General features: G+C 42.3%; 2 protein-coding genes across 10 annotated transcripts in view; one reads left to right on the top strand and one right to left on the bottom strand.

Annotated features, from left to right (window-relative positions):
* The window catches only part of LOC111245797 (uncharacterized), a 67,332-nt gene extending 55,639 nt beyond the window's left edge, over nucleotides 1–11,693 (top strand). For 3 of the 4 annotated variants that reach the window (XM_022794593.2, XM_022794595.2, XM_086980458.1), the window contains exons 2-3: nucleotides 3,478–4,700; nucleotides 6,778–11,693. In XM_022794593.2, coding sequence (XP_022650328.1) covers nucleotides 3,478–4,700; nucleotides 6,778–6,965 — 1,411 coding nt within the window. In that variant the 3' untranslated portion in view covers nucleotides 6,966–11,693. Of the gene's footprint in view, nucleotides 1–876; nucleotides 3,043–3,477; nucleotides 4,701–6,777 lie in introns of those variants that run through there. The other variant, XM_022794591.2, reaches the window with a different exon arrangement.
* A 1,882-nt stretch (nucleotides 11,694–13,575) lies between these two features.
* Nucleotides 13,576–24,645, bottom strand: part of LOC111245801 (ninjurin-2-like) — a 20,995-nt gene continuing 9,925 nt past the window's right edge. For 2 of the 6 annotated variants that reach the window (XR_015321429.1, XR_002671487.2), the window contains exons 2-5: nucleotides 18,372–18,506; nucleotides 18,087–18,152; nucleotides 16,513–16,847; nucleotides 15,374–15,514 (exon numbers count right to left, since the gene is read on the bottom strand). Coding sequence is in view for 4 of the 6 variants with exons in the window: in XM_086980459.1 (XP_086836585.1) it covers nucleotides 16,635–16,847; nucleotides 18,087–18,152; nucleotides 18,372–18,506 (414 nt within the window). In the remaining 2 variants the exon portion in view is untranslated. Of the gene's footprint in view, nucleotides 15,515–16,512; nucleotides 16,848–18,086; nucleotides 18,153–18,371; nucleotides 18,507–24,645 lie in introns of all 6 variants that reach the window. The other 4 variants (XM_086980461.1, XM_086980459.1, XM_086980460.1 and 1 more) reach the window with 4 other exon arrangements.

Genomic DNA, 24,645 nt, shown 5'->3' with positions numbered 1-24,645 from the left:
AGAAGTGCTATATGTGAGACGTTTCCGCGCGATCAAGTTAATTTTTCGTCAAATCTAGGTACAGATACACGTCCCAAATCCTTTGGATACTACGAAATACACATAGAATTGGTGTCATATGTATTTTCGAGAAGCTGGCTAAAATGAGAGCAAACGCACACACAGATGGAACCTTTAGAGCGAAAGCTATTCCCAATTAGCTCTAAAGTATTTTTTAAAGCGTCTTGATGCTTCCCACGACTGAGCGACATGTCGTGTTCTGAAAAATGTGCGTTATAAGCATTTGAAGCATTGGTTGGACAGGCAGAAAACGTAGGCGACATTATGGCTTGACATGCCAAATGGGCTAATTCAATGAGCTTGAGCTACAAAAACCAATGTGTATATAGTTTGAGTTATTTATTCAACCTATCAATGCCCTCCTTCCGATTGGCCCACAATATCAGCTGACAAATTCAATTATAACGAAAAGAAAAGCCAGCCAGATTACGTGTATGCAGCGATCGCGTTATTACGCGCACCTTAGTACCTCAAGCTTGTAGCAAAAGGCCACCTACAAATAAGAGATTTCAGGCTCAGATATGTTTTTCAGTTCCCCGAGCCGGCAAACAACATGAAAAGTACTAGCTAATCATAATAATAACAACAATAATGCTTAAAAAGGCGAAAAGACCTCTTATCGAATCCTACTTGCACCACTTTTGTTAGACGTAGAAGCGGTAGCAGCTAACAAAATATCCTCGATAACGACGGCATCAGAGCCGTTACGTAAACAACGTAACCGTTCGAGCGCGATGTGTATCGTTAAATGAAAAAGACTATTTCGACATTCCAATATTCCATTCGCGTCTGCTGCTGCTGTGGCCGTCGCCGCCGCCGCCGCCGCCGCCACCGCCACCGTAAATAGGCATCGCGCTGCCAGTTCTGCCGACAACGTTGCGCGGCTGCCAGGGATTAACTACCCCGAAAATGGCGGATGGTTTATCATGACTACGGACATTGTCCTAGCTTACGCTTGCGCCGTAACGCTGGGTCGACCCAGACGGCAAGTCGGAGACGGCAAGCAACCGCAAGAGAATTTAATCTTTGATAGGACCGGTCTTTTCTGGCCAGTCGTATAATTTCCCCTTCCTGGAGCGTCCCTCCCTGCATTGACAGTGTTATTCTGTCGACTGCCGACGCCATCAAAGGCAGACGCGGCGGGAGCAGCGCCCGATAATCATTACTTCGTTACGATGAGACGCGCGATGCGCCAAGCTCGCGGATCGTTATTGTTTTGGAGACACGGTATTAGTTAATCGACAGGTTTCATAACCTAACTACCGTCAAGGCAGAGACTACAGCTGCGGCAGATCTGAGCGTAGCTGCCATATGGAGCAAGGCAGAAACCGATAAGGATACATAGGGAATGAAAAGCAAGGCTTTACATAGCTGTATATAGGTATAGCTGTCGTATCTGTGCTGATAACTGTTTCAATTTTGACCTTTTCATTCATAACGGTTTATGCAATTTGCCTTATTTTGGTTGACTTCGGTTACGTACAACGTAGAAACAGAAATCAACTGGTCAGCGAAGGAACCAAGCAACCTATATAGATATGAAGAATCGGAAGAGAACATGATATACTGTTTAATAATATGGAAATTGTAATACATGTTTATACAAAGCAAAGACTGTAGTCCACGTACTCGCACAAACATCATACGCAGCCTGGAAATAGCGCTCAAGAGTATTTCTGTTTTGCCCGCGAATCTTAGGTATAGGTCAATACTGATTCCTTTCGACATTAGGTTGACAGTCTGGCGAAGCATCCATGATGCAACCGGTCGTTGAAAGGCTAAATCTTTGTTCGACAAGAATGGAATCGGCTCAATTTTAGCAGACTCAACACAGCTTTGAAGAAATTAAGTTTCCTGAAGGACAGTCTAGGGAGAAACAGCGCATTTCAGGATAGCCGGATATTGGACCTTTGTCTACTGCTGAATCCTCTGGGATCTATCCAGTGTACAATAAATATCTTCGTTAATTTGCCCAGCTATATCTCAGAAAAGCATTGCTAATTCTGACTCACGAAATTAGGAGACAAATATAGTTTACTTCATCCTCCAAGAGCGTCCAATCGAACATCCCGATGGGTGTTCGATTGGACGCTCTTCAAGGTACCTATATTGACGGATCAAGCTTTTAGGATTTCAGCTATGATTGAACCGAATGAATATCTATGATTAAAATGACTTGTTTATGATTAAACAATGTTTATCACTTGAGGCTTGGACGTTTATACAGCATCGTTCTTCAATGTTTTCATTAGCAATTGGTACATAGAATAGCTACTGAAATGGCTCAGATCCTTCTAGCTTTCATTCATCCCTGTTCTATTTTCTGCGTTCCCTCTATTGCCATTAAGCCGGCTTATTTATTTCGATCCACGCTCGTGTCGGAGCATCTTCATACGTTCCACTATCGTCCGTTTAGCCTTGCGTTACATTCGCCTTTGATCGTTTTCGAGTCTAGACAATGATGACGTGTTTGGCTCGAATGCTCCGTCCCAACTTGCATGTCTTCCACTTTCATTTGAGATAACTGTTATAGGCCCGTTATCACCCACGCGGTGTGGTACGTAGCGGTGAGCGCTCTTTTATTGATCTCCTTTTTTTGCGTTTCATTACGCGTCGTCGAGAGGTAACGGAATCGCTGGTTGATAACGGCAATCGAAACCCCAGCCAAATATGAGCGAGCCGAATCTTTATAAATGTAAACGATGGGCCACTATGAATAAACAGGCTGAAGAGACGATCTACATGCCTCTGAAGGGTGCGCCGTCTAAACAGATTGAGCTGCGGACTGATACCCGACAAACTGAATAGATTTACTCTCTGTTTGTATATGTTTGTAAGGATCGACGTAAGTAACGTGAGCAATAATATTGATGTTATCCGTGCGCTCGTCTGCGTGATCATTTGTTACGAGGTCAATGTGACGCCTTTGAAAGCGAAGAGACGCATAAAAAACGGCATCGAACGCGAGCAGCAAGTCGTGAGGTACTGTGTAATGATTTTGAAGCTGACGATAAAATTGTATCTGATATATAGACGATCGTGTGCTATCGTTATCTTATGGTGATGATCGTGTCATGATTATTTTCACTGGACTTTCAAACTGACCCATAAAACGATTTAATGCAAATGATCGTCTTACGCAATTGTCGATTACATCATCAATCGATATCGGGCCGATCCAGCCAACTCATTGTTGTAACCGTTTTGTCTCATCTGAATACGGCAAAGCAAGAACTTTTTTTTTAAAAGAAATTAGTAGCTTTCGCTAGCGGCACAACACGAACGCTATTGCTTTGAATGCACATCATCATTAGTTATTCCGACAAACACATGGGTACAGTAGACTTGTGCCAAAGCTATATCATGAGTGACAAACTAAGTGCCTTTCCTTTTTCCCATTTCCGCAACTATCTGCAGGTGCTCGCTTTCTGACGCTGTGGCACCCTTCAACCGATCGGGGATGCCCCACGGCTTCGAACCCGAAGGACTGAACCATGTGGCCCCCCTGAACGAGTCGCTTGCTCCATCATCTCATTTCGTTAAGCAGCCGTCTCACCATCAATTACTATTTCACAGCCCTAGCAACAAGCCGAGCGGCAGTTCCCCACTTGTTCCCCAACAGCCCCTTATCTTCGTGACAGGCCAGCAGCAGCTACGATCACAACTGCAGGATCACCTTTCGTACTCAACAATTTCCCCGCCAGCTCCTGCCGTTTCTGCAGTATTAGCAGAATCGGCTACCGCTGGTGCAATTGTTGGCTCACAATATCGTTCACCATCGAGACTATTCCTATCTCACTCTCAATTAGCGCCCGTTCTCCAGTCAGCAAGCGGGGCTATGTCGTTATCCACAAGTTCGTTGGGGGGCGGCCTCCCACCGAATCACCCCGGCTACAAATCGCATTCGCTTCTGCCGAACGGTCATCACCCCTCGCAGATGGGTGCCGTTGGCACGGTTACGACAATGTCGTCAATCGGCGGCCTATCCGGGGGCGGTCTCCAAGGAGTTGGACCCAGCGGACTAGGTATGGGGGGTATCGGTAGCGGAGGCGTGGTCCACCAGCATCCGTCACTACCACCCCATTCCGTGTCGCGTTTATCACACAGCTTCATGACGACGTTTCCCGCCACCCATCACCAAAATCACACCCGCCAATCTAGTCTGCTATTGAATACCGACCAGAACACAACGACGCAGAAGGACCTCTCGACGACGGCTCCAACCTCTGCGACGGGTCTGACCGGGGCCCACTCAGGTTCGCCAGGCGCGTCCGGTCATACAGGTGTCGGAGGCGCCTCACCTGGTGCTATCGCCATCAATTCATCATTGCTAACGTCTACGTATCACCACGCCTTGTCCCTGTTATGCATGCTATCTGTACTCATGTGCGTCTTGTCAGCCTCCGTGTTACGGCCATTGGAGTCAACGGACGTCACGACGGAGCGCGCACTTCGCGACGTACTCAGCGTCTGTTTGCTAGTGTTATCCATGTGCCTCGACCTTCACTGCCTATTCGTGTGCAGCCTGCAGCTGATGCTGGCGCTGAGGGAAGGTAGCAGCGCGTATTTGAAGCGTGCCTCGTGTAGTCGGAACCTCGCCGTGTGCTCATTTCTGCTGAGTGTCCCATTTTTCCTCACAGGTAAGCTGATTACGGCCACACCAGGACCAACGGGTCCGTCTGATCCTGAATTATCTCACTGACCATTGCTCCCGGATTAGTTTTTGTGTATACTAGTTGATAAACACTTAGATGTTTAAAATCACTTCAATTTTCATGCTTTCTTCTTGCACGCAAAAAGAACTTTTCATGTGACAAACATGTCTACGTACACTTGTAGGTACCGGTAACTATAACATACATAGTAATATTAGAATGTGATCAGATTCAAAGCACACAGATATACACATTAATCCAAAGACTATGCTTGAAGACAACGTCTCCTCTTCTTTGACGCAATTTCACGCTGTCCTAATATCTATCATTGTTGAAGGCCAATAGCCTGTTACTGCCAGCATATCATGCATCATTCTAAACCAAACCTTTCCTGTCAAAGATAATTGTTTTTTTGGTGCTTTATTCATTCATTCGCACGCCTGCCAGCCCGATCTTCCGTTTAGTTCTCTCTTGCTATCTCTATTGTAAACAATTTCATTGTTTGCTGCCATTGCCAACAAACACTCGTCGCCGTTGTCATTGCGAAGTACTGCCAGCCAGCGTTAACGTTCTACTATGTAGGAGGCTGACACGCGCACCCTAGCCATGCCAGCAGGGGGACAGATAGACAAGCTTGGCGAAGCGGCAGGAAACCTTCGACACCCCAGTGACCATTTCAAACCACGGAATCGCCACTGGTACCAGTGTCACTAAGTAGCGAGTATTTATCAAGATCTGGTGCCATCAGGGTCGTGGCAGTAGGCAGATGTTCGCGTGACATCGTTCGCTGTCACTACTCTGGCAATGGTTATGGTAGTCGTAGGAGTAAAGTGTGCATTAATAGTCCTTTATGAGTTAGCCGAAAAGACGGAAGGAAAGTTACAAGTAAGATATGAGCAGATCAGTGGGTGAGGCGCGGACTGGCGCCGAGCTGGAAGACAAGTGATTCGCGCTGGGGGTGATGACCCTACTCTTTCCGACGTCCAAAGTCAGCCAGCATTACCACAGCAGTCACAGCGACTTTTACTGCTGCCGCTGGCGATTTTATCCCTACTTCGTCTACAATTATCACAACTAATTCTTCACCGTTGCTTGGTATAAAGATAGATAGCAGAAGATCAATAAAAGATGCGATGTAAGTCCCTGCTGCTCATTTTAGTGGCTAGTTAGTTTGTGGTGACAAGGTCCAAGCACTACGGCCAATTCAGCCAGTGGCACATGTTGTCAGGACTCTTGCCAGTCACTTAGCTATAACCTGCTATTCGCGACAAATAGCGTGTAGCATCGACTGAATTCGACAAACGCGGCTTTGTCGTCATCGTCGTTGCCACTGTCGCTGGGCAGGCGGTTGTTGTCAGCTCGGAAAGCCCAACAAACACAAAACGGGCGGATAAGATGTATCTTCGCATCCATGACGTAGAGCCCTTCACGTCCGTCTGTTTATAGCCTTCGACCATGTTGTGCTGAGAACTTAATAGTAGCCTTATTACGCAATTACTGTTATTCGGTTTATATTTACCTCTCTTTGTAGTTAGTTTTTTTTTGCGGTGCCTTGCGATGGGAGCGCGGGCAACTTAGAGAACAAATATTGTTGAGTTTATCTGAGAAAAATGCTTTTTGTTTACAACTACAAATTACCGTACTCGTTTTGTTTGGCCATTTGTTCGTTTTGAATGAAAAGATTACGAATAAAAAGAACAATGTTGGAGCGTCGTTGTCAATACACGACGATAATGAGATTTAAGGCATTTTCAACGAGGGCAGGATGGAGGGGAAATACCATATTCGAATAGAGAACTGAAGCTGAACCCATTACGCATTTATAAAGGTGCATCCTATTTTTTTTTCAAAGCTGTTTGCTTATCTCCGCCTTGTCCTAAAAAAAAAAACTTACCATTGGTCCGTTAAACAATTTCCTGCTCGTTTTTGTCATTCCATTCCCTCTCAATTTTCCACCTTGCCAGCGTTATGTTTAATTGCTTCAACAGTGATTAATCACTAATCCGTCATGTTTTCGCTTGTTTTTGTTCCTTCTTTTGTAACTTTTGCTTCTCATTTACAGGTGTCATTCTACTTTTAGACATACCGTTGCCAGCATCACTGGCCATCATCGGTGTCGTCTTTCTTGTCTGCATTGCCTCATCCCTTCATAATGTTTACGTCTGGCACCTGGTAGTCCAAAGCGGTGAGGCCAGCAATAATGCGAAGGCCCTTAACGGCCATATCGTACAGCTGTCCACGCTGGTCTGATGAGAACCTACAGGCTACAAACAACGTACGCATTCGTCGCTCCAAAGGCAGCCTGAGCCAGCCGAACGGGCTCTATCCAAGCGTACTTCTTCGCCGTCATCATTCTGACATCGAAGTCGACAGCGGCGTGACTGTCTTCCAATGAGTGCTGCCATTTTTATCATATCACCGCACACGTACACATATACGCCAACAGATGCACACACATTCAAATTTTCAGAGCGCTCCGATGTCGAGACACATATAGATCTTACCATTTGGTTCCGTTGTGACACGCACTTCCCCGAGGCAGTTAGCGCGAAAATGCCAGTCGCTGCTGTGAAAGCTATGAAAGCAAATCACACCCAAAAAAGCGGGTCTTTCCAAACATCGGCTGCGCAGTCACGACTAGTTAGGGCAGTCGGGGGGGGATTGTGGTAGCGTACCTGTGACGACATGGCCTGCTCGTAGCCATCTGCTCTCTGTATAGCGAACATTTTGACTACAAAAAGTGTAGTAATAATAAGGGACCAAACAGATTTTCTCACCAACTACTCATTTAATGTCTATCAGGGCGACTACAGTGGCGGCTACGTAAAGACGTAGAGCGGTGGCAGCTCATTCGACTGAAGCGCAGACTATCTAAATTTGATAAGCATATACTACGGTATCATATCGCGGAGGATCAGACTGGAAATAGAGTTAGTGCTTATCGTTCTATATCAATCTACCTAAGATACGTAAGGTTTGCCTGAAGATCAATGATCTCATCGTCCGGTAGCAAAGCAACTTTCTTTAGACCTGTCAAACAATTTCGAACAAAGTTATGAAACGACGGAATTGCACCAACCTAAATCGCACAATATGGTTATCGAACCTGCAGTACCTGGAAGGGTAATTTGAGAAACGATCGTGATCTTTTTCAGCAGATAAAACGACGACTCGAGTATTTCGGCGTCATTTTTCCAGTGCGACATCGTCAGCAGACGTCTTGTCAACGGAATCCCTGCCAGTCTGATAACTTCCAGTCGCCGATTTTCGAGCTTCTTCCGTGTAGCAATGAATATGGGATGGGCACCAAAGGTCGCTGTTACCCTCGCTGGTCTGGAAGGGTTTGTCAAATCAGCGTTATAAAATTTGTAATCCACATCACTTAGAAACACGCGATTGCATCTGCTGTGTTTTGTACGTATGACGTATGCAACATGTTAAACAGTTGCCCCTCTCTGCCGAATCGTCAAGCCGGTCTGCGCAGACAACTCGGTGGCCAGTTCCAATAGATCGATAAGCGTAAAGAACAAAACAACAGGGGAAAACAACTCTACGCCACCGACAAAAGACGACACGATGCACGTAGCCCAGCAAAACGAAGCGGGATTAATGCTGTTTCTGTTCAAACTGAGAGAAAAAAACTGAGGTATACGGGTTTCGTTTTTCGAGAAGAACCCTATCCTCTCTGGTGGTACTTAGTGCTAAAAACAGGTAGAATAATAGAAGAAGCATAAGTGGGAACTCAATAGAAAGAAGCGGGATACTGATTGCTACCTAACCAGTTTGTCGAGTTTCGAAATTTCTCTATACTCTTGCTGTTTCAAATAGGAGGCAATGCAAGAACTTTTCAGTCCGTTCTTCACCCGTTAAACGCACTGCTCTCATCCCGGACGCTCTGTCTCTTACTCCTATTGGCCATCACCCACTTCCAGAAAACACTCGAACGGAAATCGGACGGTTTCCTCGAATCGACCATACCGCGAGGGTGCAGGGGACGAGGTCATTGACTCTACGAATACCTCGCTTGTGTGCGTACGCGAAGCAGCGGTCGAATCCAGAACCAACACGCGGTGGATATGGCCATCGAAATGATGTAGCATTAATCACATGCGGAACGCGGACGATATATATATATATATATATATCGGAACGAGAAATCCGAGGTGAAATGTGGACAGAGTATACATCCTTGTGTGTCAGCGTGATACAACGACAACAACTTGAGGCTGACCAGGTCACCACCGCCGTACACGTGGCATTTGTATGTTAAATAACCATATATTGATATCGATTATATATATCGATCTCAATATATAATTATTTTTTCGTCTGCTTAATCAGTCTATTCAATTTCACAAGCCGAAATTGTACATAATGCTATTTAAATAGTAACCCCGGGCAACTAAAGAGAAGACGTCTGCGTCCGTCGTGGCATACGGCAGGCAACCGTTGTAACTACTGATCATAGTTAATGTTACTACATAAACAGATGCGGGATGGAAACGAATCTATCGAAGATGTTGTACGATAGTGCGCGAGCCTGAGAAAAGGATTCTATTGGTGTTAGTATTATTGCCCATCGGTACTATATATAGGCGATTGCCAACGTGACCTACTAGGCATCTACTAATATGCTTGATAACCCACTAACTACCTACCCCACAAAGGTACACAGAGGTGACCACACGAACATATGCACCCGTATCAAAGCGAAAAGGCAAGAGAACAAGCAAACCTTGTATGCTATGACCAATTACAGATCTGCCAGCTTTCGAGTTGAGTTGTTGACAAATACGCACACATCTTTCAATCGCAAGCACATCTGCATACCACACAACTGTGCGTGAACCGGAAGGATAGGGAACCCACGTTATTAGTAGTATTGTTACTATGAGCATGAAATATTAATATAAAAAAACATTCGGTTTTTTATTTAGCTGTGTTTAACCTCTTGTGCGACAATTGACAGGCCACGAGTCGACGCTAACAAGGCTTGCCGCCGACTTACGTCACTTTTATCCTTTGAATATTTTCTAATTTTTCGTCACCAAATCTCCAAGCATGCCATAGCATAGACAAGCGTGAGTGAGTGGACAAGCTGCGAATCCCTGTAAAAACTGCGTGTGTGTCGTTGCTGAGTAAATATGGACGGATACATGAATTGGATCTGAACGCGATTCAAGATGATCGGGACCGCGAGAAAAAATGGCGATCTGAACAAAATACACATATAACAATGTATGTATATGCTGAAAAATAGGAACTACTGTTGTATCGGAAGAAATCATTGTCACGTGGGAAAAACGAGGACGGAACAATGCGAAATAGCTTTTAGCGAGATTACATGGACGTATCAGTGAGGGCACTCTAGAACCGATCTCGTCCCAGATTGTAAATTAACCCCATAATATTACTTCACGGGAACTATAAAGACAGTAGAACGGGTGACCAAGCGTGTGGCCACGAGTAAATATCGACCGCTTATCAGCCAATAGTTTTCAGACCGGGTTAACATGGGCTTGTTTTGTTCCAATGAAACTTATAACTAATGTATCACTTAGCATCGTCAGAAGGTCTGGCATGGGTCTATGACAATTGAAACAATATTATTTAATTGTAAAAAAAAAGATATTCTTTAATTACGTGGGTCTTCTATGAGCTCTGAATTGAATATTAGTCTGGAATAAAATAGTGTTGAAAAAGTGAAATATGGTTCACTTATTCCATATGTATATATATATATATATATATATATACGTTAAACTTTAGATCTCGAGCAGCCTTCAAATGTAGTCTATTCAAATGCTGGTCAGGTAAAGGTCCGCGGAAGCGAACTTAAAGTTCATATTAATCAAGGAAGCTACCGAAATGAACAACTTAGAAAAAAAATGTTTGTATTTTTTTAATTCCATGTCAAAGGCTTCTTTATGTGTTCTCACACTTGTTCTAGTTGCTACTGTTGTCGTCAACAGGGTCAGCCCATAATACCATGCTCATGTGTATGTTTCCATCTTAATTTCGTACATTTATACAGATAGGTCGGACATTCAAGTTCTCTGCAACCCCCCTATCTCGTCTCCTTCCTCAATGCCGTTTCCATCGGCATGCACGGGCAAATGCACCGTGTAAAAAAAAAAAAGTTAAAAAAAAAAGATACTGATTCGGCTGCTGCCACGAGCGCCGACATTTTTTCAGCCCGGACAGAGTGCCATAATCGAAGAACGGGTTTATACGGCAACGCACAGGTGGTAGCGGCAACATTGCCATAGAGAAATATGATAATTCTTGCGCAGACTAGTGGATGGGTAGGAGAACAACAGCAATACAAAGAACACAAACCATGCTGATAATCAGTCCGCTACACGTATTTTTGCCGGTGATGGTGCTGCTAATGCTTGTCCGTTCAGCAGTGAACTTCATTTTGGATTTCAGATGCCTTTGGGCGTGATTTTCTACGAAAATGTTCTATAAATATCCATAGAGAAGCTGTAGGGACTGGGTTGGAACCTGTTTCGACGAAACTGTCTTCTCCCGACAAAATGACAATCTAAAATTTGCGCGATATCCAATGCAAGGGGTCCAATTGTAAGAAAACACAATGTCTATAGAGCATAACAAACACGTCGGCCGAAGTCAGAGGCCCAGACCGACACGGAAAGTTAATATAAAAAATCATCATGTCACATTGTGATGATGTATTAAGATAATATCAGTGAAATTCTAAACTCATGTAGATTCAGATCGACGAAGTAGGTCAGATCGGGTGGATAATTTCCATGTATCCTGGTAACGTTCGCTCATCTGCATGTCTGGCAGTGAGATCCGCTCTTGATCCAAGTACGTCTATTTAGCGACTACTAGACGCCATCCGACGGCAGGAAATGAAACCAATGTAATAGTTATTGTAATAAAACGACACGTATCTATGACGTCGGCAGATGGTCAAATATTCTTCTTGGCCCGAATGCTGAAAATTGACATTATGCTTATAAATTTAATTTTATATAGATATATATGGTACCTAACAAAATACTAGGCGCCCATATACAGTAGGAAAAAATACACCTTAGAAGTAAGAAGGTTGCTCTAAGGAACTTAGCTGATTTCTAGATTGTGTGTGACGGCAACTGCAGCTTCCTTAGAAATCCAACAGGGTCCACACGGTGTTATTTTAATGAAAAGAGGCCTTGTTTAAAATCCGTTTCCTCCAAAGATTGAACTAGTAAACAATCATTTATACAGACCTGCCAATATTGGCCAATCGTTAGTGACAGCAAGCTCTAGCACAAACAATCTTCTAGGCGAAGCAAACAATTTAACCTATTACTTTCGCTTTACGGAGCCCCATAGCAACTATGGCTTGTTTACTTATGTCGTCTGGGCGCCGCCCTATACATGCAGATCTATTGATCAGTGAGCGAAAAACACATAATGAAAGAATACAAACCGGATCTATTTGTGATTATAGCTAATGCCGAGTGGAAGTCGCTGGAAGAAAGGTCATTGTATCCGCGGGGAGCAGAAATACTGGAAAGATCTGCATTACTGCCAGCTATACTTCGTATCTGAGACACGGGATTCGCAGGATGAGTTGATCTGTGATCGAAGAAATGAATCGTAAACAATAAGAGTAGGGCCAGAATGAGTGTGGACTGCGATCGCGCACTTGCTGTTGCCAAAGGTGTTGATAAGGAGGTCAGAAAGCGAATAGAGACATGTAAGCACGCTTGCGTTGAAGCAAGCTGATTTAGCAGAAATAACCCCGCTGCGTCTTTATACGTCCTGACCGCTGATCGGAGACCTACTTTCGTAGCCGCATGTTATTACTGCAGACGAAGCTTGTTCCGGCTAATCATCGTCGATGTAACGGCCGTAGTTGTATGGCTCTGCCTAACAATATTGTAGTTTATTTTTGACATTCAGAGCACTTTTTTTAAGAGTAATCCATTTCAAGTTATTGTCATGCCAAACTGCCTGAGCATAAGTAAATCACTCATCACGGATATGCGGAAAAATGCAGAGAAACCAGCCTGTCGTGTAAGCAATCACGACGAACAATGAAATCGATTTTTACATGTTCTGATGCAACCTTTACTTCATAGCTATGCGCACCGTTCCATATCCTCCAGTAATTTAAAATTCGATAGATCGTGTTATCAAGCCGGAACTTCAGTCATTAAATTTTTTGACAAGACATATATTTTATTTGTAGTTATTTACTACAAATGTCTACAACGTCGCCCTTATATCGACTTTGTGGCTCGTGCAGTATAAAAAAAGCCGCAGTTTTATCAATAGTTGCTATTATCCACCTGTTTTTCTCTCTATATGTACCTTCATAGGGCTCAATTCGTATGAGGTTGTACCTATCGATGTACTTGCTCACAGATTCAGCAATGGCCTAATTTGGACTCCATCCTGCTCTGATATCTCAGTGTTGGCCAAGCATCTGGGATTTTATTTCATTGTATAAAACTCACAACGCTCGATATGCTTCCTGCGGTCCATTGAAGTCTTGCGGTAAGGTATACAGTTTACATTCAGATAACTTTGTCAATGGAAAGTATATGCACACTAAAGTCGTTAAATCTAGTAAGTGTCAGTGAAGGTGGTCTACGTAATGTATGCACGTACATATTAGGGTATTTCCGAGATAGTCCAATCAATAGCTGTTTGCCTTATGCTTACGTTTTAAGTACATATATTTGCGAAATATATTCTAAATTTCGGCTTCTTTAAATAGGCCATCTACAAGCCTACCCACGAGGAGCACACAACAACATGATATAGTCACAATTCGCTATTTTAGCCAATGTATATTTTTTTCTATAATAAGTACCTAATAAAAATTATGCAAGCATTTTGAGCACTTACTCCTTTATTACATTTACCCTATTCAGTAGTATTATTACTAAAAAGACGACTTTAATCACTCTGTACATAAGATTTACTCGATATTTTGACGTTTTTCTTGTTCCATAAGTATATTATCTAAGACAATGTTTTCTCAGCAAGAATCATTGCTTTATAAGTAGGTTTTTTTCTATTAGTTCGCGCAGGACTTCGTATATATATATATATATATATATATATATATATATATATATATATATACATATATATACATATATATATATATACAATAGTAGTGAGTCTAGTCCTGCTATCTCGCTTTCTACTATCTGCTGCTCGGCCTTCGTTTACGTCTGAGTGTTCCGATAAACCTGATTATCGCTATCATCGAGATTTTTTGAGCACGGCACTTAATTTAGCAACTGAAGGCGTCCGTTTTGCTCAGTTTGCCTGCTAAGAAGCTAGGAGGACGGAGACTAATTATAGCTTGATTATTACTCGACTACACTTTTCTCTATCAAAATCCTAAAGCTGCCTTTCAGGTTCTGCTCCTCCACAGGTGTCCTTTCGCCCCGGCGCCCCCTTCTCAGTTATTTTACAGTGGTGCACCTCGTTAACGTTATCGACCAGGTACAAATATAACTTGTTCATATGCTAAATGATTTATTATTTTCGCGTTTGAAGTTCCTTTTTGGTTTTTTTCGTCACTCATTCAGTATTAGGCTCATCGTTTTCAATGACAGATGCTGATAATATGATTTCCCTGTCACGTCTGGGTTGATTAACCGTTGAACTCGTCATTCACCCAAACCTTCAATTAAGCAAAAAGATAAACTATTGTCGTTATTATACACTAAGATTGATAAGTAACTACATCTATTACTTTTCACTTATTCAGATGACTACTTATCCTCAGAATTTACGTGACATTCTGTTTAATCCTATTGAGTTGTTGTTGTAGAAAATGTTTGAATTTACCTAAAATGGTATGCTAGGATCTAGTCAAGCAGCTAGGAACAGATCTATATAGCAAGTCATCGGCCTCGTAGCTAATTATATAATTTCTTGTTTTAATACATCGTGCTCTGAAATATTATAACTTTAGAAAGGAACTAGTGCTAAGAGGCCACTAAAGTGTGCTTAACTACTTACGTAAGTATCGGCAACTTCTTATGCATTATTTTTATAATATAGAAGAAAACGCGAGAGCGCTATGTATAAAAAAGTGTGAACATTTTAGGATGAATGTTAATTAGCGTAAGGAGTTAAGGACGGCATGAAAATGATTAGGGGAGAAGCAAAGCATTATTGATACCCCATTCTTCTCTTTGAAGAGGAGCCCCTAATAACAGCTCCATGAGTTAAAAGCGGTATAAAATTGTGATTTTGTAAACTGAAAGAAAAATTAAAAACGGCGAGATAACATTTACACTGCACGTTTGTTGCTGACAATTTTACACCTTCGGAATGACAAAGGAAAAAGCCAGGTAGAGTCGTCTAAACGCATCGGGCCACAATTTGTATACTGCCTCTTACCACAGCTCTTTTCGTGCTTCCCTCTTTCAGCCTATAGATGTAATTTTAAAATGAATATTTTTTTAAGACAGGCTAAATCAATGACACCGATGATTGAGGGGCGCGTCGGTCATTAGTAGAAGGCAGTCAATTGAAAAGGAAGAACATAACGTAGAGAAAGAAGATCGATCCGTGCACTTTTCGTAGTGACTCAATCGTAAAGGACGCGTTGTCAGCGAATGAAACTAGGCTGCTGTAATGAAGACAGCGTCGGACCCCTTCATACCGAAGGCCGAAATGATGATATTGATGACGGTTATCATAAAGATGAAGATGGTGACCATATTATTGAGCACATTTGCCCGAAAGTGATTCTTCTCCTTGTTTAAGTTGACAGTTCCCACCAATACGATGAACGCGCCTACCAAAATCTGTAATGAAAGAGAGATAGCGCTGTAATTCGACGTAATGTTTTTCTAAAAAAATCATACACATATATAACAACGGTAAGCTATTCTTGTATGTTTTGAATGATGATATTTATGAGAATCATATACACCGAAGCTATTATTTATTATTAAGCAGCAAGTTAAAGGCTGATGCCAGTCTTGCGGTAGTTGTGACAGGAAGCTTCGGTGCCTCGACAGCCGAAGAATGCTTTTACTTTAGATACCAATTGTGATATAGTCAACACAAAATTTGGTTTCACAAAAAGGTTTCAAAAAAACTTAACGAATTTTTTTCATAACTGAGGAAACAATATAAGTAATTGAAAATAATACAAATTTACACATAACTTTGGAAAATGTATAGGCAATTATCGACGATAAATTACAGAATCTAACGAAATTATATAGGACTGAACACCTCCCCCGCCTCAGATTTAAGCACCCCGTTTGATGAAAGCTGAGTACAAAGCTCTGCCCGGCTTATACGTTGTTTTTTCAGTGCCTCTGTTTATTTATGGGGTGGTATTTTTGGGCAGAACCTCTGGCCCCACATATTTGTCAGCTTAACCTTATGTAAAATTATGAATTGGCTAAAGCGAACTTTGTCGTTTACTAACGGGCGGTGTCATCCGTTTGCGTCGGTCTGGACCATGGCGTAATGCCTAGAGCACCAACAAATCCAAATTTTTGCTTATCTTGCAGGCGTAAATTATTTACTTGCGCTGGTTAACTTGGTAGAAACACATCAATGTCAGGAAGTGTAAATGGTTCCCTTTAAGTTATGGAGCACAACGAGATCGAACTCTACGACTCGAAACGCCATTCATGTGTTTCGTGGGTTTAAGTAAAATTAATTTTTCTGCCCTCTGCTAGTCGGAAAATACGTCGTCTTGAACGCACTTATTTACGTAGATAAAATCAGTAGCCTATGGAGCGTACTATAGAGAGGGTATGCATAGTGACTTGACGGAACGATATACTTTGTAAGGTAGTTTCTCTCGCAGCTGGGGCATGTTGGTATTGTTTACATGAGCATTATGCATTCTGGCGGAATAACGTTCCGCTACGTAGCACTCATACATGCGATTGTCGAACTCTCTATTTAAGCGTTTTCCGTCGGCTGCAACGTTTTTGCAGCGCCGGTCTCCTTTTTGAGTGCGGGTTCGATGCCAAATGCCGAAATGAAAACGTTGCAGATCGTTGCGGCGAAAATCATCCAGACAAGCACATTATTGAGGAAATCTGCCCACCACTGCTGATGCTCCTTGTTGATGTTGAAACGATATTTCACTACGAGAACGAAGCCGATCAAGATCTAAATGTGGTATCGCCGTGGCCGCGGTGGCAGGATCGTGTCGCAAGGAGAGTGACACCAGACAGACAACGAATATTGAGGTGGCGTGTGGAAGACATCCGTTGAGAATACAGGACACGGACATAGAAAATCCAATTAGAAAAGCCAATTAACAAAGAAAAGCGATATATAGCACAAGCGTTATCCTAGATAAGGGTTAGGGTCTTCCCGAAATTGTACAAGGCCTATGACTAACTGAAAAGATATCTGTACTTGTGAAAACAACCGGAAACGCTACTGTTTGCACTTTGTGCGATGTCACTCTCCCTAGCGAGGCGTTGCCCATGTAGTACTTGGCCGCTACCTAATCAGGACCAGTCAATCAAACTGCTCTTTAAATAGTTGTGAGTGGTCAGGATTTACCAAAGGCAGCTATTGAAGCGAAGTTTTATACTGACGTCTCTGGCTAAATGAGATGGGTGACTCTTTATTTACATACTGTCAATATATGTACATTGCTTTCATGCACCTAACTAAGGTCCCTCAAGTGCGTTGCAGAAATGACATCATCTTGGAGGTACTAGCAATTAAGATAACTTCGTAGTTATGGCGATTAATAAATATACGATAACAAGACTCGTTTATTCAAGGGATTTACAAAGTGATTACAATATGATAGACGAAGGTAAGTTTTTTGTGGACCAATCTGTACATCTCTCCACCCGCCATAAAAATAAACAGTCAACGTTTTCGAGAGTAACAACTTCGGAAGCATTCACTAGTGAACGCATTACTACCCATATTGACCCTTTTAATCTGTAAGAAGCTGTTAGGAGGACCATCGTCATGTTGTTTGTAGGAAATTTGCAAGCCATTTTTATTATGGAGAGACGCAGCGCTGTGCACTTCGGCACACTCATAGAGAAAACACCACATTTGATGGTACGTGTCTTACAAAAACGGGTCCTGAACTCTTTGCGAAGTACTTTCGACATCTTTATGATGAGACGAAGACTACAAGTTGTGAGCAATACAACCATTTATAGACAACTAGGACGTTAGAAATGTTTGGGCTTCGTAAGGTAATTGTTTTTAGTATATAATAATATTACATTGTCGCGATGAAAATTCAACAATAAAAGTTTTGAACTTGAGATCGAAAGAGTCCAACACCTAAGAGTCTGTATGTTACACCTTATGATTGTCTGAATCTCTAACCGAAATGGGCGTTTCTAAAACTTGATCTTAGAAAAGTTCTACCTGAAGAATAATGGAGGTGGAGATAAGCGAAACCATAATCGTGTAGAACTCGTGCGTGTGCCCCACCTGAAAATGGCCATCACCAGAAACAAGAGCAACAAGGAAGGAGCGTTGATTGTCAGACTCACACAATCGGTTGTAGAACAACTCAACAGGCGAACGATAAATAAAAGAACAAATATCAACCGGAAGCCAAGTTAAAAATGGGTTGATGAGATTAATTTTTTTTTGCTTTTTATTTTTTGATAACTGGATCTATTTGTGCTGTACTCAAAGAGGTCGAACCTGCAGAAGGTATTTGAGTTGTGACGCGTTGGCGGTGAGCAGGGCGACATCAAGCATGCCCTGTGCAATCGATTTTTTCGTCGCGTATACGTTGGCGTCCAGGAAACCATGAATACTCCTGTTGTTGTTGCCATTCTAAAATCGATCATCAAAATGGTAATAGCTTGTTAAAAAGTATTTCAGCAGAGGGCTAGTATAGGCTTAGTTAAAAGATGCCAGCATACCCAAAGGACGGCTCTGACACATGGGGGTAAGATAAATTACTACATATAGCAGTAAAGGTCTACTGAATATATTCATAACTTAGAACTACTAAAAATGTTCCTATTGAGTGATTCGGAAGAGCAAGTAACGAAGTTGGCCCCCAAAAGAATTCTGTAAGTTGTAACATTTCAAAGTGAATACGTAAACACTATGTAAAAGAGCACATGCTTGATTTAATAGAACTTCACGATTAAGTTCGTCACTATATGAACAGTTATTTTTATTAGCTCATGTAATACGTTTTCATAATTTATGCTATCATTAGCACTCTTTGGCGTGTCGGAACGACCGATGTCCGTCTGCAAGCGATATCTTATATTACGGTTACTATTTTGAGAAGGTGTTTAACCAAGTTCTGAAACTAGCTCTTGGCGCAACGAATGATCACTTCACAACAGTTAACATATGGGTTCTTGTTTTCAGCTTGGAGCCGCGTTCTGGGTTAGGAAGCGAAGCTACACGAGAAAAATTAAGAGAGCGCCGTTCACTCAATACTCGAAAATTATCATTGCTAAAAAAAACTAGGTTGCTTTAAGAGACCAGCTTGCCTGCTATTTCAACACAGAGAATGCGAGAACGAAGATTTTAACTGATTATGAGAACAAACCGTGACGTTTTTAGTTACGTGATGAAGTATGTCGTTCCGCATCTTCACTTCAACTATGCCATTGATCATTGTGATCTCACTACGTTAACAAGGCGATATGACGTTTACGTCTGTTCCGTATAAAATAACGAAATCGTTAAGTAAAACGACTATTTTGATCATATCGTTTCACCGTAAATCAGTTGCTTCAAGGATAATTCACTAGAGAAAAGCATACGAGAATCTTGCGCATACAAACCAAAAAAACTTTTGTCATCCTATGATAGTGTGTATGCATTATAATAGAAGTATATTACAGTTGGTGCCTGGAGACATCAGCGCAAAGAAGAAAGGCACACCCAACGCAACGATACCAGTTGTCTGCATGGTCGGACAGAACTGTCCTTCAGACCTTCAAACGATCATCGACAGTGAACTAACGGCCACGACAAGTAGAGACGAGAACACGAGCAGTTATCGGCGCCAGCCGGCAGAATTTAATTGCTCAGGCAGGAAACGTTTGCTAGCTGACGAACAGATAACGAGATGGTCAGATTAACGATAGGCAACGAACATCTTACTACCACTTTTGCTGCTGTATAAAAAAAATCTCCAAACGAATCGTTAGCTATCGTAGCTACGACAAAGTTGATCCCTTCAAATGCAAGCACAGTCGATCCTCCCTGCTTCCTTTTTCTAGGACCAGCACCGACGACGACGACAACAAAGCGTATCCCGTTAAAAAACAACCGTGTATTCATTTTCCAAATGTTTTGAACGAAAACACATGAATATAAGCCACTTATTTACAGTCTGATCAACTATACTGAAGATAGTTGAATTGCTCAACGCACTGCGATCCCGTCGTTGTACATCAGTAAATCTGAAGTAGTTGTGTATTCGAATATCAGTGACTACTTGGTCGTCACATTAGACTGGGATTCTATTCCAATATTGTGACAGTTCCTCAGATACGGGCTTCGAACGAAAAGCATCACTATGAAAATGAATCAATATGCAAAACATTTGGAAACGGAAACGAGGTTTACTTGAACTGCGATCAAAACAGGGGAACTTTGCAGGTTGTATATAGCGAGCATTGCGTTTACAGGTGCGTTACAAAAACTAATATTCTAGAAAAGTTCACTCTCGTTTTTAACCTAAGGCCTTGCAAGGCCCTATTTGGCAAATCCTAAAATGAGATCTATAGTATCGTATACATTAAAGTATTTTTGTAAAAGATATCTGAAGTAACACTTTGTGCAATAGGTCAGGCCTACCCGAAATAGACCATTATTTTGCCAGATGGTTCAAGCCCAGGATCACAGTAGGGCGTTCCCTACTTATGTTTTACTTATATTTTTATTTCTCATGTTTGTTCCAATGTACTCAGTTTATAAGGAAAAAAAGGTATCCTTTAGGTAGTTGTCGGCAGTAAATATATTACTTTCGAGAGGAATGGTTATTGCAAACCTGGAATACAGGGCTGAAATTTAGGATTTTTTTTTCAAAACTGACCAGTTTAACTACCTTCCTCCCTAAATCACTTAGCTGGAGTTTATTGGCGTACATTCTCCTACAAGTAAAGGACCTGTGTCAGACAAACCCTAGCTTTAACATCTGCTTTACACATAAAATTAGTATTCTACCTTAAATCTTAACTTTTATCAAACCCAACTGACAGGTCGCTCTGGACGTCGCTCCGCTGCTTTGCAGTCTTACTCCAACACTTGTTACCATTCATTAACCTCGTTCACTAAAACAAGTAGATTGATTTGGTTGTATTTATATTCTTTGTTATCATTAATATCATACAGTCTACTGAATGCAAGCCCCAGCCAGTCTATACTAAATGATCGCTGACTGCCTTCTGCTCAGATAGCCTGATCTCCGGCCCCGTTGATGTCCATCTAGCTGTAGAAGCCAGCGTTAGTCATGAGACGCGTCGTTAGCAGCCAAAGGCCCTGTCAAACATGTCAGATCCCATTCCGCGTCCATCTGTCTAATACTAGTAACAGATACCCTATATTAATCTACTGTTGGTACGTTTTATTCCAATTGGTACACCGTTAATTATATGCTGTCTCTAGGATTCTTTAATTATTTAAAATGACGCGGGTAAGTCTAGCGCAAAACTGATTAGTCGTACCTTTCATTGCTTGAAAATCATCAACAAGTCAGTACGCACCATTCAATATAGTACGACCTATTCTGCACGTTTACGCAAAAATGTATTATGTGCCGGTGAAGTCAAAATTGACATCAGTTCAACTTCTCATAAATGTTTACCCTTTACTCGTCTCGCTGCTTGAAGAATATGCGGTTAAACATTATTCTATGATTCCCGCTATTTTTAAATAGCCTATGATAATCAATAGGTTTCAAGGTTCGTACGACGGTAGTAGAGCCTACAAAGAAGAATTGCGACCCAAATACGTTCTGTAAGAAACGTCATCCAAATGCAGAAATAGTACATGGTCTATATTAAATATACTTCAGTTTAAACTCATGTATCAATTCAAACTGCGACCCCACCTTAACGACTACTATTATCATTACCATACATAGATTTTGCAACAAATAAAGTCTATTGAAATACTTACTTTAGCAGTCCAGGCTTCTCTACAAGCCATGCCAACCGTTATATAGACACAACAGAGTACGATCTCGATATAATTAAGCAGTCCTCGGCCCACCCTGCACGTACTCTGTTTCAATTCTACATGTAAGCTACTTTTTACATCGCTCATTCGACGCTAAGGGGCTTTTAAGCTCAGCGGCATTGTTCAACAAAATGTTGGTCAGTACGACGATGCACGAATAGCCAATATTTCCACCTACCATAAAACGTCAACTGATCGTGCGCGCGTTCGCCTAAGCCCCTCGGTTCCCCCTACAACGGCAAGATCTCTACCCATCTGGCCGTCCACCATCATCTAGATCCTTGCTATTGACCAGACATACACCTACGTAGACTCGGTCTGCGCAACTGAGACAGAGACTTCGACCCGAGTGCACGCTATCAGAACTTCGAAAAGCAACGACCTCTTTTATTCTGACATGATTGGAAGGATGATGACAGCGTTAGTGGGACATGCCCTGCAAAAATATCACGTTTTCGTAACGTACTTTACGTTTTTTGGAACCTGTGAAAACCGTCCACAACGACTGCGTGGGCCGACAGCAAAGGTATGGAAATAATCCGGGAGTCATGTTATCAGATAGGCTGCACGGGAGCCCATGTTCCAAGTTATAACATCAGTCTAAAGCTCTAAGTCCCACTACTACGCTTCATACAGTACGACCACTGGGAAAAAACAGGAGAAGTTTTCATGCACCGCGCACACTATGAAGTTACTGCAAAGTTGTTGTTCGGTAACATGCTGCCGTTCGCCCACAGCTTGTGTCCCTTGGCCTCACAGATATAGAGCTAGCCGTAGTCCATACGCAGCTCGGTGGAGGATCCATTAATCGATTCGTATCCCGAACGCTTCAAAAGTCCAACCAGACGAATATATACGCCTCATGTTTCACACATTTTTACATACTACCCATTTGCCCACACTCGAATTGCCACCCGAAGAAGCTATAGACGCCTATTAGGATGTCGCAAAAATTACGATTTTGGTTACTTTCGTCGTTCTATTTCATGAACAGCTTCGAACGAACCGAGTGGCTCCGTCTCGTCCGTTTAGCCGAGCAAATTGCTTATTATCATACCCATAAACGTAAATGCAAGTGTGTATGTCCAGTAGACGCAGCGTGATATAGTGCGGATATTTCGCACGTAGTTGTTATTTCCGCTAACTATCTCAAAGCCGTTGATGTGTGATTGATTTCCATTTTGTTCCTGCTCACTGACCTCTAGCCAATAGCTGTTTGTCTTAACTAGCCGGTAGACGAATCTAACAAGCCGATACCATGCCACGGCATATATGTTTGTGTGTATGCAGATTTACCTGCTGAGGTAATTCCGTGGTCCATTTTGGATCGTGTATAAGTAGTGAATAAGTTGATGAGCGTTCGACAATGGTGCCCTGTAGCAATTACATGGCATTGTTTATCGTGCATTTGTGTTTGTATACGATATTGGGATAAAGCGATTTGACCGCCAAAACTGGCTATGTTGTATGTATGGTCGACGGTGATATGATAACTAGATATAATGTTATAGGCCCGAAAACTTTGACAAATCTATGCATCCGTCGTACATGCTCATAGAGTCACCCGCCGCGCACCACACACTAAGTTGCTTATTGTAAGTTACTTAACTACATATTATTTAAAAGACATACGTCTTTATATCCGCAAGTCTGTAGACATACTACCCATATACCCATACATAAAATAGAGCCCTACGTATCGAATCCGTTCAAATACTTTAAGTTTGCGGTTTAAGGATGCCAATAACATCATAGGGACGCCGTCCTTATTCCGGTGTCAACTCAGACGATAGCAAGACTGGTACGTAAGCAAGTTTTGCACAAATCCTGTATTAGAAAGATTTTTCTTTCTTCAAAAGGTACTTCAACAGTGATCAAAAAATGAGACAAAGCCCGAGAGTTCCAGCTTCCGTAATGGTGCCCAAAAACACTCCGGAGTCAAAAGTACTTAAAGAAAAAAGGTTCGGCCCACGAAAAGCTTGTACGTTTTAGCATATGTACGTCTCACTCTAGACCGTCCGACCTTATTTTACCACAGACTGCATAGAGTTTATCGTTACGGCATGCCAGTATAGACATCATAGGAAGAACAGATGAGAATTGCAATTGGACCCCGTTCAACGTGGAGCTAAATTTTCTTTGTGACGATTTCGGGCCCGGGTTCGCATTACTTGCCAGCTCGCTGAATCAATAATGCTTCATTGAATCCACCACACCATGGCTCTGCTGGCACCATATGAATGTTCGTCAATTTAAAAAACCAATTCTTGTTAAGCTGCAACTTGTAGCTACCCGAGAAGCGGTTGCCATGTCTTTGCCTCAACTACCTTAACAGCTACCAGTAGTAGCTATCAGTCGGCGCAGGGGCGTAGTTCCTGTTTTGGTCACCTACGCTCCCACGAATCAACAACAGCTACCCTATTCTATAGAAAACCGCACGCCCGCTCTGGTTGCGCAGCCATTTCGAACCAAACAAAGCCCGGATTTTCCGGGAACGCCAGGTAACTGTCGATTCCGGAAAATAAAGTCTATGGAGAAATAGGCAACCATCCGGCTAGTGAGATGGATCTAGGCCACTGGATGAACACCAGTTGTCACATGGAGTGAAAAGGGGCAAAGATACAGATTGATTTAAATTAACAAGGATGGGCTTCCAGGAGCCAGGATGGGGCTAAAGGGTCCTTTTGTTCACGTCTTCCGTGAGTAGACTTCCGATAGTTTGTTTGCTTTTCGCTTATAAGGGAAACATTAATGATATATA

This window comes from Varroa destructor, unplaced genomic scaffold (genome assembly GCF_002443255.2).
Source record: "Varroa destructor unplaced genomic scaffold, Vdes_3.0 BEIS01000002.1, whole genome shotgun sequence".
In the NCBI taxonomy this organism is placed as follows: Eukaryota; Metazoa; Arthropoda; class Arachnida; order Mesostigmata; family Varroidae; genus Varroa; species Varroa destructor.
This window is presented reverse-complemented; position numbering and strand designations above follow the sequence as displayed.